Source organism: Ceratotherium simum, chromosome 1 (genome assembly GCF_057802395.1).
Source record: "Ceratotherium simum simum isolate JZ-2026a chromosome 1, ASM5780239v1, whole genome shotgun sequence".
Lineage (NCBI taxonomy): Eukaryota > Metazoa > Chordata > Mammalia > Perissodactyla > Rhinocerotidae > Ceratotherium > Ceratotherium simum.
The window spans coordinates 57496731-57511997 of NC_141900.1; the positions used below are offsets into that span (position 1 = coordinate 57496731).

Here is a 15267-nt window from a genome sequence, read left to right on the forward strand (position 1 = left end):
TGTGTTAAAACAGGAAAGAGAGCACAGACAGTAAGGTCCACCAAACCAACAGGGAAAAATGCACAGCCAAGTGGCCACCTCCATCCCCTCGAATTTGGCGGAAGCGACCGACCAGACAACATCACACTGTTAGTGAAAGGCTGGGGAGGAAAAAGGAAAGCAGAACGCCAGAATGCAAACAGAAGCGGGCTCTGGCTAACCTGGATGGCATTGATAGCTGGTGCCGAATATGTCCGATGCAGGACGTCCATACTTTGTAGGAGCTGGTTCATTTCCACCAGGTAGGCATGACAGTGAGCCAGGTCTGTGGGAGAAAGGCAGAAGAAGGATTCATAAGCACTTATCTTAGCACTCAGGCTTCACTATGTTAGTGCCAGCTACTTTTCTTATTTATCTATGTTTGATTTACATCCGTAAGGACAGGAAATTTTACTTCCTTTTTTACAGGAAAGGCAGTAGACTGTTGCAGTTCAGGGCATGGATGTGAAGAACCAGGCTGTCTCAGTTTTAATACGCTTAAAATCTTGGGCAAATTACATAATGTCTTAGTTTCCTCATCTGGAAAATGGGGATAATTATACACCAAGCTCACAGGATAGTTGTGAGATAAATGAGTTGATGTATGCAGCGGGCTTTTAGAGTGCTGGCACATTGTAAGCACTAAATAAATCAGCTATTATTATCATCACCACTATCATTTCTAATAGTGCAATAACAGGGTGTCACTATCTGCTTATAAGGACCCCATACAAGCTAAATGAATGAAATTAAAAGGAAGGTTGTCTTGGTCTCTAAGGATAACTTTGTCGATCATGGACCTGCACGAGGACCATGTGGATCCTCTGCAGACTGACCTGAGAGGACCTAAGAGTATTCTCAGACCAGTTGCTGGGTCACTAACTCAAAAGACAGTCCTCAATTTGCTGTTCACTGGATGATGGTGGCTGTTGCTGCTGAGCAATCATGGCCCAAATGCATTAAGATAGTGGCTCTCAAACTTTGGTCCCATCAGAATCACCTGGAGAACTTGTTAAACCACAGATCGTTGGGATCCACCCCCAGTTTCTGATTTAGTCTATCTGGGTTGAGCCTAAGAATTTACATTTCTAGTAAGTTCACAGGCCAGGCCAATGCTGCTGGTCCAGAGACGACACTTCAACAACTAATGTCCCAAAATGTCACTCAGTGAAGCTCATGAGTGACATTTACTGGGAGGACCAAACCTATATGGCCCCAGGTGTGATAATACTTGCATTCAACAGGAGAAAATGCAATTTTCAAGGCTACTACCTGACTTCTTTCTCTAATAGTGGTTCTCAATCATGGCTACACTTTCAAATGAGCTGGGGAAAATTTTTAAACTACCTATATCCAAGTCCCATCCCCAGACAATTAAATCACAACACTCCCATCCCACTGGTGATTTTTTTGTTTTTTAGTTCCCTGGGTGATTCTTAGCTAATTAAGGTTGAGAACACTGAGCTTCCTTGTGGCAAGAGTTCTCAGTCCTGGCTCCTATCAGAATCACTTGGGGAACTTTAGAAAATTAGTGATGCCAGGGCCCCACTCTGACCAATTTAAAAAGATTCTTCTGCAGAGGGGCCTGGGCATGGGTATTCTTGTATTTGAAAAGCTCTCCTGGTGATTCTAATGTGCAGACAGGGTAGAGGACACCTATTTTGTGGGGATCACCATTTGGTTCACCCACTCACCTCCAGAACAGTGATTCTCAACCCTGGATGTGCATCAGAATCATTTTTGGCGCTTTAAAAAAATAGAGAGCTGTGCAGACCTCACCCCTGGAGATTGTGATTTAGTAGGCCCACGTGGAAATCAGGCATCAGTACTTAAAGAGTAAAAAAGGAAATCTGTCTGCATGCACACCCAGGTGAGGACATAAAGCTCTGCAAGGAAAGCGTCTTTCGTTAATCACAAGTGCAAACTTAATAAGAAAAATATGAGAGGGAATATAGACTAGCAACGGGGAAGGATACAAATTCATCCAAGGTGTAAATACTAAACCGGTATAATCTAAGAGCCATGACAGAAAGAAGCAGAGGTTTCAAGTCACTCTACCTTTGGAGCATTTTTCCATGTCCTCTGAAGACTGTAACCATACTGGAACTCGTGTCTCACCACCACAAGAAAATGACAGATTGCTTCCAGTTTGAAACGAATTCTGCTTTGATATACTGCTACACTGTACCACAGATGACAAAAGCACGTTATAAATGAAAACAGAGCCCAGTGGGAACACTTTAGGGTAAAGGATAACAAAGTGGGCTAGTTGCTAATGGAAGCCACCTGCCTGTAATGGAGAAGAAGCTTCTAGCAAAGCACTCCACTGGAGACCCTAAGCTCTGGGGGTCACCCCAGCTTGGCCATAGCATGCTATGAGGCCTGGACTGCAGTCCTTAATTTCTTCTTCTGTCAAATGATAATAATACCAAAATAATGATATAAATGTTGGAAAAATTTGCAATTCTGTATGGCTAGGAATGTACCTACTGCATTTTACAACCAGATAAGAAAACCAAAGTCAAACTGGTCAGGAGAAAGCTGGAGAATCCAAGGCTAGTAAAGTCCTCCTTCCGTGCTATTCTTCAGTTACTGTCCCAGCGATAACAGATTCTCCTCTGGCCCTGGTTCTGACTGGCTGGGCAAACAGACTCATTAAATACCAGCTCAAGCTTACCCTGCTCTTCCCCACAAACCTTTCCTTCTCAGACACAGCCCCCTAGATGGGACTCCCCTACCCAAAGCCATCCCTTCCTTGTAGATTCCTTATTGGCAAATTATTACCTTCCTACTTGAAATGGAGTCCAAGACCCCAGACGTCGAGTCTGTGATGGTGGATCCTGGGAAAAAGTGATTAACTTCATGTGGAAACATGGCTATTTCATTCTGACGAAATAGTCTGTGGTGGCGGAGTTTGGATACCCACTCATCAAAGGCTTCTTCTGACTTTACCTAAATTGCGTTAAATTGAAAGAAAGAAACAAGAGCGTCACTCACTGAGAGGAACAATTATTTATCAAACTGAGGTCACTCCTGACACCCCCTCTTTCATGTTGGCACATGTAGAAATATCAGCTTATTGGCTTAGTTTACATTTATGTGGTCCAAGGGAACAAGTCTGAGGAGGAAACGGAGAGTAAAAATGGTCTTCATAAACTATATATTTAGGCTTCCTATGAAAGGGTCCAATTGTTATACTATTATTAAGAAAGCAAAACAGTAGCAGTTATATTAAACAACAAATAAACTCAAACTTATATCTGTCTCTTAAAGTACTTCCAAGTTCTCCTGCCCTAGCTTCTCCTATCTCTACTGAAAATATTAGCACCATGTTTCTTTTTGAACTGTTAATACTCAGAATCTTCAGATCAATCTTCTCTGAATTGGAATGAATTAGTAAATTCTTTCTAAAATATTTAACCTTGTTAATCTTCTCTGACAAAGAATACATTGCTGAAGAATGTATGTTAACGAATGTGAATGTTATTTAAAAGAACATTTCTCCTGCTCTCAGAAATGGAAAAAAACTGACAAAGTATTATCGGTGATTTCCAGGATTTCTCAAACACAAGCACACAAACATTTAGCCATTCTCTCCATAAATGAGTATCTATCAATGTCTAATTTCCACGAAGAATAATGTTCATAACCAGTGCCTTTTATTTTAAAATATTTCAAATGTTCATAAAAGTACTAAAAAGAATATAACAAGCACCTATGCACCATAGATATTTCTTAATAGTCAATATTTTTGTGTATGTATGAGTGTATTCAGATTTTCAAAATGAAAAATGATAAATACCTACATATCAGAACACAAAGACTCATGAAGCGGCTACTTAAAATAACCCAAAAGGATGCATGGTAGGTTAACTTCCAAGAAGAAAAATCCAGGTCAATCCTGTTCAAACCTTTCCTAATGCCACTGCTGAGAGCAAGGATGTGGAAACAGAAGGCAGTGGTAGCATTCCTTTAGGAAATGTGAGGTTGGCTCTTATGTTTGTTGTGTTGATTGGAAGGACATACAAGACTTAAAACCCCTCCAGGTACTACTGAATGTGCTCTTTATAGGAAGAAGCAATACAAACAGACTCACATCTATTTGTCTCCCCTAAATTATGTTCTTCAAATGTATTTCATTTCCCAGATGCAGTTACAGGAATTTTACAGGAATCTCATGTCATCCTTTGCACTGAGCTACTCTCAGAGGCCCTTAAAAAGCAGTGCCCAAAGCATTCATCTTTACTCATTTTTTATTGGTTAAACCAAGCAGAATAATAAGAGTACTTTATTAAATAACTGATCAGAGTTCTGTTCCAGCCCCTCAAGTAGTTACAGGACCATGGGTGGACAGCCACTTAACTCTTTGCTGCCCAGATCCCTCCCTATAAATTAAGAGAATGGGATTAGATGGCCCACATTTAAAAATGCCTGACTCTGAGGTTATTAACTAGGACCCGCAGATGTCTACACATACCTACACTAAGTCATAGCTGATGTTCAAAAGAATGAAGAAGAAACACAAACAGAACGTAAACTGATTCAACACAGAGAAACAGTAAACTACGTTTATCACGATATTAGTATTCAATGTATTTTAAGGCATTCTAGTTCTTTAAAAACTAGGAATTAATTTCTTCTATTCTATTAACTAGAAGAGTAGATGAACAAGAACTTATTTCCTGACCATATCAAAACACAAAACTAAGAGTCACTGGAAATACATGGAGAAATAACCGAAATTATTCTAGAGGAGACTGACCATTGAAAGGGGGGCGGGGAAGAATATTCTTTTTTTTTAAGATTATAGGTCTCTCCTGCCTTTACTTCACACTAGTCATTCTCAACCAGGGGTGATTTTACCCCCCAGGGGACATTTGCCAATGTCTGGAGACATTTTTTGGTTGTCACAACCGGAAGGGGGTTGTTACTGACATCTAGTGAGTAGATGCCAGGGATGCCACTCAACACCCTACAGTGCACAGGACAGCCCCCATGGCAAAGAACTCTCCAGCCCACCATGTCAATAGTGTCAAGGGTGAGAAACACTTTACACAATTAACTGCACCCACAGGGACAGGGACTTAGGTTAGGAAACAGTATGGATTTGACTGTCTTGGGCAGCCAATCAACCACATGTATGTGTTAAGCATGTATTTGCCCAAACACCACATATATGCCATGGGGAATACAGGGACATCTTAAGACAGGGAGCTCATAATCTCATGAGTATCTATCAATGGGTTTTATTTTTCCAACCCTCAGCCCACATTCTTAATATTCCAAGTAATTTGCCCAAGTAGGAAAAGAATCTTAACATTTTCTCAACTAATTTCTAACATTCGGGTACCACCTATAATTATACACAATAACTAAACTTATCGAGCATACTGTGGGCTGGGAATTATGCCAAGTTTTCTACATGCAACCCTACAAGATGAGCACTATAATCATTCCCATTTTGTGGGGTAAGAAAACTGAGACTTTCAGAGATTAAATAATTTGCCAAAGGCCAAAAGCTTAGTAAATAGCCAGATCAAGATCTGAACCAGATTGGGATCTCCAAAGCTCTTACTTCATGCTTTTTCATGCAGGAGAGAGGGCAGAGGAGGGTAGTTAAGCACTTTGAGAGATATTATTTGGAGATCCATACTTTAGAAGAAAAATTCCTGACATTCACTATAGTATGAGAATTTTAATGTAATCCCTATAAAATTAACTAAATGTTATATTGTACTTCAGGAAACATTTTAACCTATGGTAAATGGTTCTTCACTAAAGATGGTACTGCCTGGGGGCAGGGGGAGGTTTGTATTTGGTCACATGAAGATTTTTTTGTTATTGATTGTTGTCACAATCACAGGGTGGGGATATTTAGAGGATGCGGGGACAAGGATGCTAAACCTTCAGCAGTGTGAGAGACAGCCTGCACAATGAAGAACTGTCCCATCCAAATACCAATAGCGTCCATTACAAATACCTTCATAAGGAAGATCTTCTATATGTTGGCTAATGTTTTGAAATATTCAAAAGGCATTACCAATAGCACAATAACCAATGATCCTTTTGCAACATAAACAAACTCTGTGCAACAAGAGACAGCACCCGGGAAGCAGTCTCACCTTCAGATGGTAGATGTGCTCCTCAGTGTCCAGATCAATGCATTTTGATGACTTCTTTACAGACATCACCGAGAGCCCAACATCAATGCAGCCATGTAGCTTCTCTCTCTCTATCTGCAGAGGCACGAAGAGGGCCACTTGAGAACCATGGTGCTAAGAACAGTAGCAACATGCTTGACACTCCTTGCCTCTACCCCTCGTTCCACATCTACTAGTAGTAAACATAATAACTATGACTTATGAAGCACTTAGCACGAAGGGCTTTCTCCACCAAACCCCTCAGCCACTATACCAGTGGGAGTGACACCCTATGTTTTGTTCCTGTTATTGTGCTGCAAAATGTCTTCTCCCACCCAGAGAACCCCTCAGCGCAACCCTAAGGCCAGAACAGACCCCCGGAAAACCAGTAGGGTGTTGAGAGGGACCCCCACATCTCTTCTTGGCAGGTGAACTGAGCCCACCTGGAACCCAGAGCTGGGACAGTGGGGAGCAGGCACCTCTGTTCCATGTGAAGGAACTATTACCCCTCTGTGGTTTCCAGTTCAGAGAAATGCAATCCCCAAATGTGCACAATCTCATCCATGAGCTGACAAAAAGTAGCCCTTCAGAATTCTTCAATAGCATATTGGGATTAATAAGACGACTTACATCAGTTTGGCTCTTGGCATATTTCAAGATTCCTTTATCCAGATAGAAGAATCTCTGTAGGGAAGAAAGTGTAACTCATTAAGACATTCCATCTAAATGTCCATCCTTCCCTTGGTCCCATTTTTCAACTTCAAATTAAATGCAAGTGCCTAAGAACCAGGTACTGAGTGGGGCAGTGTGGGTGCAAATGAAGGTGAGGCCAAGGCCCACGTCTTACCTTGTGCCAGCCTTTCAAGGGCCATTTCCTCTTTTTCAGCAAAAATCCTTTCTGAACTGGCGGCTCCTGGGTGTAATTCATCTCTCCCCTCAGTCCTTCCACCACTTCCCAGCTGTCCTGTTGCAACAAAAGAGTTCAATTCTAAATGGCTAACTTAAAAAATAATAATGTTAAGAAGCACTTCATCCTATTAGTAAATCCATCCAAGATGGTGAGCCTGGCTGGGTTTGTTGGGGAGAAGAAATTAAAATTAAATTTTTATACAGTTCCTGGACTTTATAGATTTAATGCTATAATTTAATGGTATCAAATTTGATTTTTTTTTTCAAAAGCTCTGTTAGAAGAGAATGTTTTTTCTCTCTTTTGGTGCTTAAACCTTGGCAACCACAGCTAAAGGTAAAGATTTTACTGTAAGTCCTATTTCTGTTCTTTTTGACATTATCACACAGTTACTGTGGTGTATCACACAGTTACTGTTTACTCACCACTAGACTTTAGTCTGAATTTTAACCAAAAGCTGCAGACATCAGAATGGAAGTGGGGGGCGTGGTGGGGATGGGTGGGAATATAGGAAGATTGACAAGAATTGGCTGAAAAGTATGAGACTGGATGCAAGTTGGTAAATATGACAACTTGGTTGAAATAATGATTTAGTTGCAAGTTAATATCTTCGAATTCTAGTAACTTAAATACTGGAGATCCTGAAGCATCAAAAAGGTGCTTTTACAACAAGTATTTTCATCCTCTTTTTCCAGAAATGTTGTTTTCCCTCCCTTTCTTTTGTTTCAAAAACTTTTTTTTTTGGTCAATTGCTCTACTGAGCTGTCTGCAATTTTGAAGAGGTACAAAGTGTTGTTACAATCAATCTTCCATTGTTGGCTTCTTAGGTTACTTCAACTAATTGAAAAAGAATTTAAAAAGGAATACAAAAGAAAAACACTAAAAATTCTGAAAATTTATTTTTAAATGCTTTAAAATGCATAAGTCATTGCAAAATTACCCTAAGATAGACCAAAATTGGCAATATATCAGTGGCTGAGATAATGGATTATTATTACTTTTACATTTTTATAGGGATATAACATACATGAAATGCACAAATCTTGAGTACAGCTCAATAAATTTATACACTTGTACCCTCAGTAACTCAGTACCACCCAGATTAGACAGAAAACATTTCCAACACAAGGTAATTAAGTTTTGACAAACATGTCCTTCCCCCCATCCCCCCAGCTTTACTGAGATATCACTGACATATAATGTATGTAAGTTTAAGGTACACAATGTGATGATTTGATACACCTCCATCTCCTCACATAATTACCACTATTTTTTTTATGATAACATTCAAGATCTACTTTCTTAACTTTCAAGTATATAAAACAATATTGTTAATTACAGTCACCATGCTGTATATTAGACTTCCCAGAATTTATTCATCTTCTAGCTGGGAGTTTGTACCATTTGACTAACATCTCTCCATTCTCCCCACCCCTGCCCCCCCTGCCCCTGGCAGCCACCATTCTTCTCTCTCTTTCTATAAGTTCAGCTTTTTTAGATTCTGCATATAAGTGAGAACATATAGTATTTGTCTTTCTCTGTATGATTTATTTCACTTAGTATAATGCCCTCGATATCTATCAATGTTGTCGCAAAAGGCAGGATTTCCTTCTCATTTATGGCTGAATAATATTCCTGTGTGTGTCTGTACGCGCGCATCACGCTTTCTTATCTACTCACCCGTTAATGGATACTTAGGTTGTTTTCACGTCTTGGCTATTGTGAATAACACTGCAGGGAATGTGGGGGTGCAGATATCTCTTCAAGAGACAAACATGTCCTTTTGGCCAAGATTTCACATTGACTAACTTGCTTTTAGTCAAATCTCCAGCCTATAGGCAGGTGGTACAGGCAGAGGCCAGAGGGGCTGGGAGATAGAGAGTAAGTCTGCACCAGCACCAGGGAACAGAAGCAATTAGACTCAAGTCCCAGGAAACAGACAGTGTAATGGGGAGGGCCTGGGAACTGCAGGGAGTCCTGGGTGCTCTGGCTCAGTTTCTCTGTTGTCCTCAAGATCAATCCATGGGAAACACCTACTAACAAGAATACTTTCCTACTTTAGCAATTGAACTCTATATATAATGATCCTGAGAGATCTGCCTTATATCTGATTGCACTTTACTTTAAAGTTAAAGGTAAATTTCAGAGTTTTGAAATATGATAGTGGTATCCTAGGATCTGGAGTTATAAAAGGGAATTCTTCACTGGAAAAAGCAAAGCTTATATTCAGCTCTTAAATTAGAGGACTTTTTCAGAAAGGTTGCAATGTCGAATGAGACTTCTTTATAGCAATTATTACCAATTATTCAGTCATTTAATTACACCCAGACAATAAATAGAGAATGTGTATTATTAAGTGATGGGAAGCTACACACACACACACACACAAATTCCGCTCACATTTATTTCAGCTCAGAAAGCCATTCCTCAAAATTTAAAGTGTCTTAGCTGTCAAAATTTTAATGAATCTTTAAGGTCATCAAGTTAACAATTCCACCTCCTCCAGGAAGCCTTCTTCAGAGGAAAGTACTCTTTCACCCCTAGAGCCTCCATCGGCATTCCATCATACCTTTCCAATGGTTCACCACTTACTTATGATAACATATGTGAGATTTTATCATCCCTACTGAACAACAGACTCCTTGAGGGTGAAGAGTGTCTAGTTTACTTTGGATTTCCTCTCAACACCTAACCCGCTGTCCTGTGAATAGTACGCATGCGACTGGCAAATGGATACACTTGGTCATGGAATAAGGCTGCAAACAGATTTATGTTGTTGGAATATCAAAAATTGGCCTGCATTTGAAGTGTGCCCAATATCTTTGAGCCAAATGACTATTTATTAATTAAATACAGCACATTCACGTTTGTGAAAGAGGGTATGTGTGTGTTATTGTTAGATGAAAATCTAAGGCTCAAAATATTCTGGAAAGTACTCTAAGGGCATCAAGTCCTTTTGATTTGTTTAAGACTCCCAAGCAGAAGGCAACATGCAGAGCGATAATTAGACAAGCATGCACATCTGCTCATTACATTCGATTGTGCAAAATGCAAATGCCAAGAGGGATCAGACGTTACTGCACACTTTACAAAACTGAAAAAAATGGAACGAGATTATACCTGTAGTCTAAAGGAAAACAAGAATTAAACTTAAAAAGTGTTTCAAGGATTCATGTTAGAACTAGATTTCTTCTGAATTTTTGAGACATAGTACATTCCTACCAATGAGCCAATGTGGAGGGCAGGGAATTAGACTGGGTTTAGTGGCTCTTAAGGTAAATAAATAAAAAAGGGTTTGCATTTATTCCTACAAAATATCATTTTTTTTCCTCATTGTATCTCCTACCTGGGCTCAGAACTTGAAACGCTTACCAGGTTGGAAAAGCCAGATTTGAGTACTTAAGAAAGCGAAGGCTCGGGGCCGGCCCTGTGGCTTAGCGGTTAAGTGCACGCGCTCGGCTACTGGCGGCCCGGGTTCGGAGCCCGGGCGCGCACCGACGCACTGCTTCTCCATCCATGCTGAGGCCACATCCCACATACAGCAACTAGAAAGATGTGCAACATACAACTATGTACTGGGGCTTTGGGGGGAAAAGAAAAGGAGGAGGATTAGCAATAGATGTTAGCTCAGAGCTGGTCTTCCTCAGCAAAAAGAGGAGGATTAGCACGGATGTCAGCTCAGGGCTGATCTTCCTCCCCCCAAAAAAGAAGAAAACGAAAGTTCTCCTTGACTGAAGAAAAAGCACTGCAGCCAATTCCTCTTCCGGGCTTGACATCCAAATTCTTCCCTCCCAGCTTCCCTGTCTGACACCATCCTGGAGTTGCTGCTGAGACTTGAAAATCAACATCCAGCCACTGGTCTCCGTGGGGGCGGTATTGCTCCCTCTGAGGCTGTGGAACGTGGGGGCACTCGTGGTTGTCACAGTGATGGGGCGGTACCTCGGCACCTAATGTCTGGGAGCCATGGATTTTAGACATTCCACAATGCCTCAGAGTCTTGGACAATGAAAAAGCTGTCCCACATCGCAAAGACTCCAAAGGGCCAGCAGACACTTTTGTAGGGGAAATCTGTTTCTAATTACTTGAGCATAGAACTTAACTCTGTTTCACATACAAACCAAGGTATTTTTGCATGGATTTTATACACTCTGAATTCTTGGGAATCCAACTACTGAATAACTGAGGGAAGACTGTACTTCGTTCTGTTTGGGACCTTACCAAGCGTGACTCACCATTTTGGAGAATTGCATCACCAAAAGCCAAGACACTTAACGGTATTTGAATTATTACCACCACACACCTGTACAGGTCTGCATTAGTAGCTGTTGTGTTCAACGTAGTATAGCTATATCTGACCACTTCATTACATCTTCTGGTGTAGTCATGTCTGGGCTTTTACACGTTGAAACATATTTTAATGTTAACCACTTTCTTTGAATTTTCCTTTATATTACAGTAAAGCATTATGTTGATATTTTCAAAATTATGTGCGCAAATATATTAAACTAATAATGAATTTCATTTGAGGAGAGTAAAGGAGTCATTAAAATATTGGACATAATAAAGGGACCTTGGTATGCTGGGTTAAGAACCTGCTAAACCTGGCACAAATCCTGTGAGAAGGAATGCCAGGCCAAGACACAGGGTAGTGAAATCACTTTGAAACTATAAGGGCTTCATTGTCTTCTTATAAGTAAGTCCTGTTGGTTTCATCTTCAAAATGTGTGTTGTCTATGTCCCTTCCTCTCTGTTCCCCAGCCACCACCCTAACCCAGACTCTCATCAAATCTCCCCACTTCTGCAATCCCAAGACTCCCCACTTCTACGATCATTTATGGGGCCCATTACATCCTACCCTCCACACAATATAAAAATGAATATAATGTAACATTTGTCTTCATTTCCACGTCAGTGATTTACTTATATTGTTCAGACCTCCCAGAATCTTCTCTTGATCTTTTCTACCCATGCAAACCCTTCAAGATTTAGTTCAGTTTCTACACCCTTCCATGAAATTCCTAAATTATCCAAACCACATCAATCATATATTCCCGTAAATTACAGTAGCATCACTGTCCATTACCAGATAACTTAGTGTTTAATTAATTCATGATTTTTTTTTTCACTTTTATCCCCAGTGCTTTGGCCTTTTCTCCCCAAATAGTTATGGGGACCACCTTTTCAACTTGCTTAGAACCCCAGCAAATAACTACGTATACAGTAGGAAATAAAAGAATTCTCTTGGGTTTATTAATTGTTAGGGTCTCATACCAAGAAAATAAAGTTTCCAAACCAAGTAAATGGCACTGGGTCGTTGGTTAACAAAGAGGTATTAAGCTGCATCCATACTTCTATATAGTGTGCCATTTAAAACAAAAAAGAATAGTGCCTCAGGAAATACTATCCAGTGGGCTCGATTGAAGCAATAAATGAATACAACAACATAAACAATAATAATAGAAAATGATTGGAGAACACTTTCTAGCTCCTTGAAAGCAAGAACTTTTTCTCTCTTGTTCACTACTTAACAGTGCATAGTAGATATGAATCAATACATTGAATGAATTAATGAGGAAATTACAATAGCTAACATTTATTACGCATCTATTATCTGTCAGGTAGCATGCTAAACACCAGAATTACACCACTGTGCTTAATAGTTGCACAATCCTGCGAGGTTAGATTTATTAGTATCTTTATTTTTTGAATGTGGAAACTGAGGAAGAGAGAATTAACTTCCCCAACGCCATAAAGCTACCAAGTGGTAAAGCCACTGACTTCAGAACCTACATTTTTAATCATTCTGCTACATATGATAGCATATTGCATATTCTACTGTAATTTAAGTATGTAAATTCTGGTGATGAACCAGGAGTAAATGCCATGTGGTAGGGGTATTGCAGTGGGTAAATCCAGGAAGTGGCCGAGATCCTGAAGCAATCTGAAGGAGTTAAGAAGCACGGCCCGATGGATAGAGACCAGCAAGGTCTGGGACCCTGATCAGAGCTATGGTGTTTCCTATCCGGAGTCCCACCAAGCTGGCGCAGGAAATCAGCCTGTGCATTTTAATGTTGCCAAGTCTTTGCTCATTCGCTCTTTTTTTTAAAATAATAAAGTATATTTTTTAAAAAGTCTTCATCCCCTGCCCCAACCATGCAGTTTCTACTCCCTCACCCCACGTATTAATCATTGATCTTAATTTTTTGTGTACGTATACTTTCAAAGATTTAGTGTGCAAACACTAGCAAATATGAATATACCCACCCCCTTTTTACATTAATGATGGCACACCCCAAACCCATTTATGCTCTTGCTTTGTTCACTCTTTTCATATCATAGAGCCTTCCGTGTTCTTGTTTACAGCCGGGACAGACAGGATTCACTTTTTTATATCTGGAATGTCTGCCCCATCTATTTCGCAGCCGTGAATCCTTATTTAGCCCCAGCCCTCCTCCTAGGGGCAGGAATTCTCTCCCTCCTCAGCACTTACACAAACCTCACTTGCACTACGTCTCCCTAGCTAGAATGTGGGTTCCACGAAGACAGGGACTGGGTCTTATTTATTATAGTCTCACTACCTGGGACGCAGGGGCCCTAAATAAATATTTACTGACGGAATGAGTCAGAGGAGCAAGAGGGGTATGAAAGGCCCCACGGAGCCCTTGGGGAGAGGGATTTTAATATTGTGTGCTGGACTGGAGTGAACTGGTACTCAGGACAGAAAAAAGCAGAGATGCCAGTTTCTCTTGCCTCGAGGGACTGGGCGTCAGAGAGTGGTTCCACTTGTGCTCCACACCCAGTGACCTGGGAGTAGGACATGCACCTTGATCTGAATGTCCTGAGATACACAGTACAGGGTGGACTTGGGCCACCGTGGAAAATCAAGGCCCTGCTGACTTAGCCCGATATGGCTGAGCTGATCTCCTGCCCTGGGGTCAGGTTTAAAGCTCACCATGAACACCAAGTGGAGAGAGAAATACGATGGGGTCTGGGGGAAGAGCCTTCTTAAGGTTTTTGCTTAACTGCAGACAGTCTGGCACTGTCAACAATTCAGTCTGTTTTACTGAATGTCTAAAAAGTGCTAAATATAGAAAGCTGCTTTGTTTTTGGGAAGGCAGCTAGGCATTTATTCATGCTCATGAGCTGGCAAAGTTCATTTCCATACTGCTGAGTGCACGAATTGAAAGCACTTCCCTCCAGCACAGCTGTTTCCACAGTGTCCATCTCCTGTGCACCTTTCAAAGGCTGGATTCTCAGTCGCTGCCCTTGCGGTGATCTCCGAAATAGAAAACGATTTAAGCTTTCACTCTTCCTGCAGCTGAAGAGTGTTGTGGAAGGAAGTTTTATGGCTGCCTCTAGCTGGCATGACTTGGAGAGTGGGTTGTTCTGATTATTTAGTCTGTTTATCAGGTTTTTAAAAATCACAAGGCAATACCAAATTAAATCACATGGAACAGAATTTAACGTGTCTTTAATGACTAAAGGCATTTTTGATCTTCCAAAGCCTCAGGATCATCATCTTTTATGACAGTCCTATGGACTCATGGAAATACTTGTCAACAGAATTCCAGTTAATATAATGACAGCTGTAACTGATGTCAGACCAACTCTGTACTTATATTTCAATTACTAAGAGTTGGAATTGTTGCTTCTTGTCAATTGTTTCTTCCTCAACTAAGCTTTTTTGAACACCAGCTGGCCTGACAGCAATAGAAATTAAAAGAACAATTTGCGGGGAGGAGGGTGTGGTGGTGTATGTGATCTAATGCAGTGCTTCTCAAACTGTCCTGTGCATACCAATCACTGAAGACCTTGTCAAAATGCAGATCTCAGTTCAGTAGGTCTGGGGTGAAGCCTGAGCTTCTGCACCTGCACAGGTGAGGCTGCTGCTGCTCCTGGACCACAGGCCCACTTAGAGTAGCCACACTCTGGGACACCAGGCTGTCAGGAAGAATTGGGATTTGACTCGATAGGCTCTGAGGGCAAAGCCAGGACTAATGGGTGAGAGTTATAAGGCCCTGGATTCTAGCTCTGCAGAAAGGATGGATGGTCTGGTTTTCTAATAATTAGTGCTATGAAAAAATGACAAAAATGACATGGACTGCTCTATGAAAGAGCAAGTTCCCTAGTCACTGGAGAGCTCTGTCAGAAGCTGGCAGAGGTACCACAGAGGGGATTCCTGGCCTAGGAAGGAGGTCAGAA

The 15267-nt window shown here is 40.9% G+C and overlaps 1 protein-coding gene across 2 annotated transcripts in view; it reads right to left on the minus strand.

Annotated features, from left to right (window-relative positions):
- OSBPL3 (oxysterol binding protein like 3) overlaps nucleotides 1-15267 on the minus strand; it is a 191771-nt gene that overhangs the window by 63047 nt on the left and 113457 nt on the right. For both annotated transcript variants that reach the window (XM_004418908.3, XM_004418910.3), the window contains exons 3-8: nucleotides 7006-7122; nucleotides 6789-6842; nucleotides 6141-6254; nucleotides 2803-2970; nucleotides 2077-2200; nucleotides 201-304 (exon numbers count right to left, since the gene is read on the minus strand). In XM_004418908.3, the coding sequence (XP_004418965.1) occupies nucleotides 201-304; nucleotides 2077-2200; nucleotides 2803-2970; nucleotides 6141-6254; nucleotides 6789-6842; nucleotides 7006-7122 (681 nt within the window). The remainder of the gene's footprint in view (nucleotides 1-200; nucleotides 305-2076; nucleotides 2201-2802; nucleotides 2971-6140; nucleotides 6255-6788; nucleotides 6843-7005; nucleotides 7123-15267) is intronic.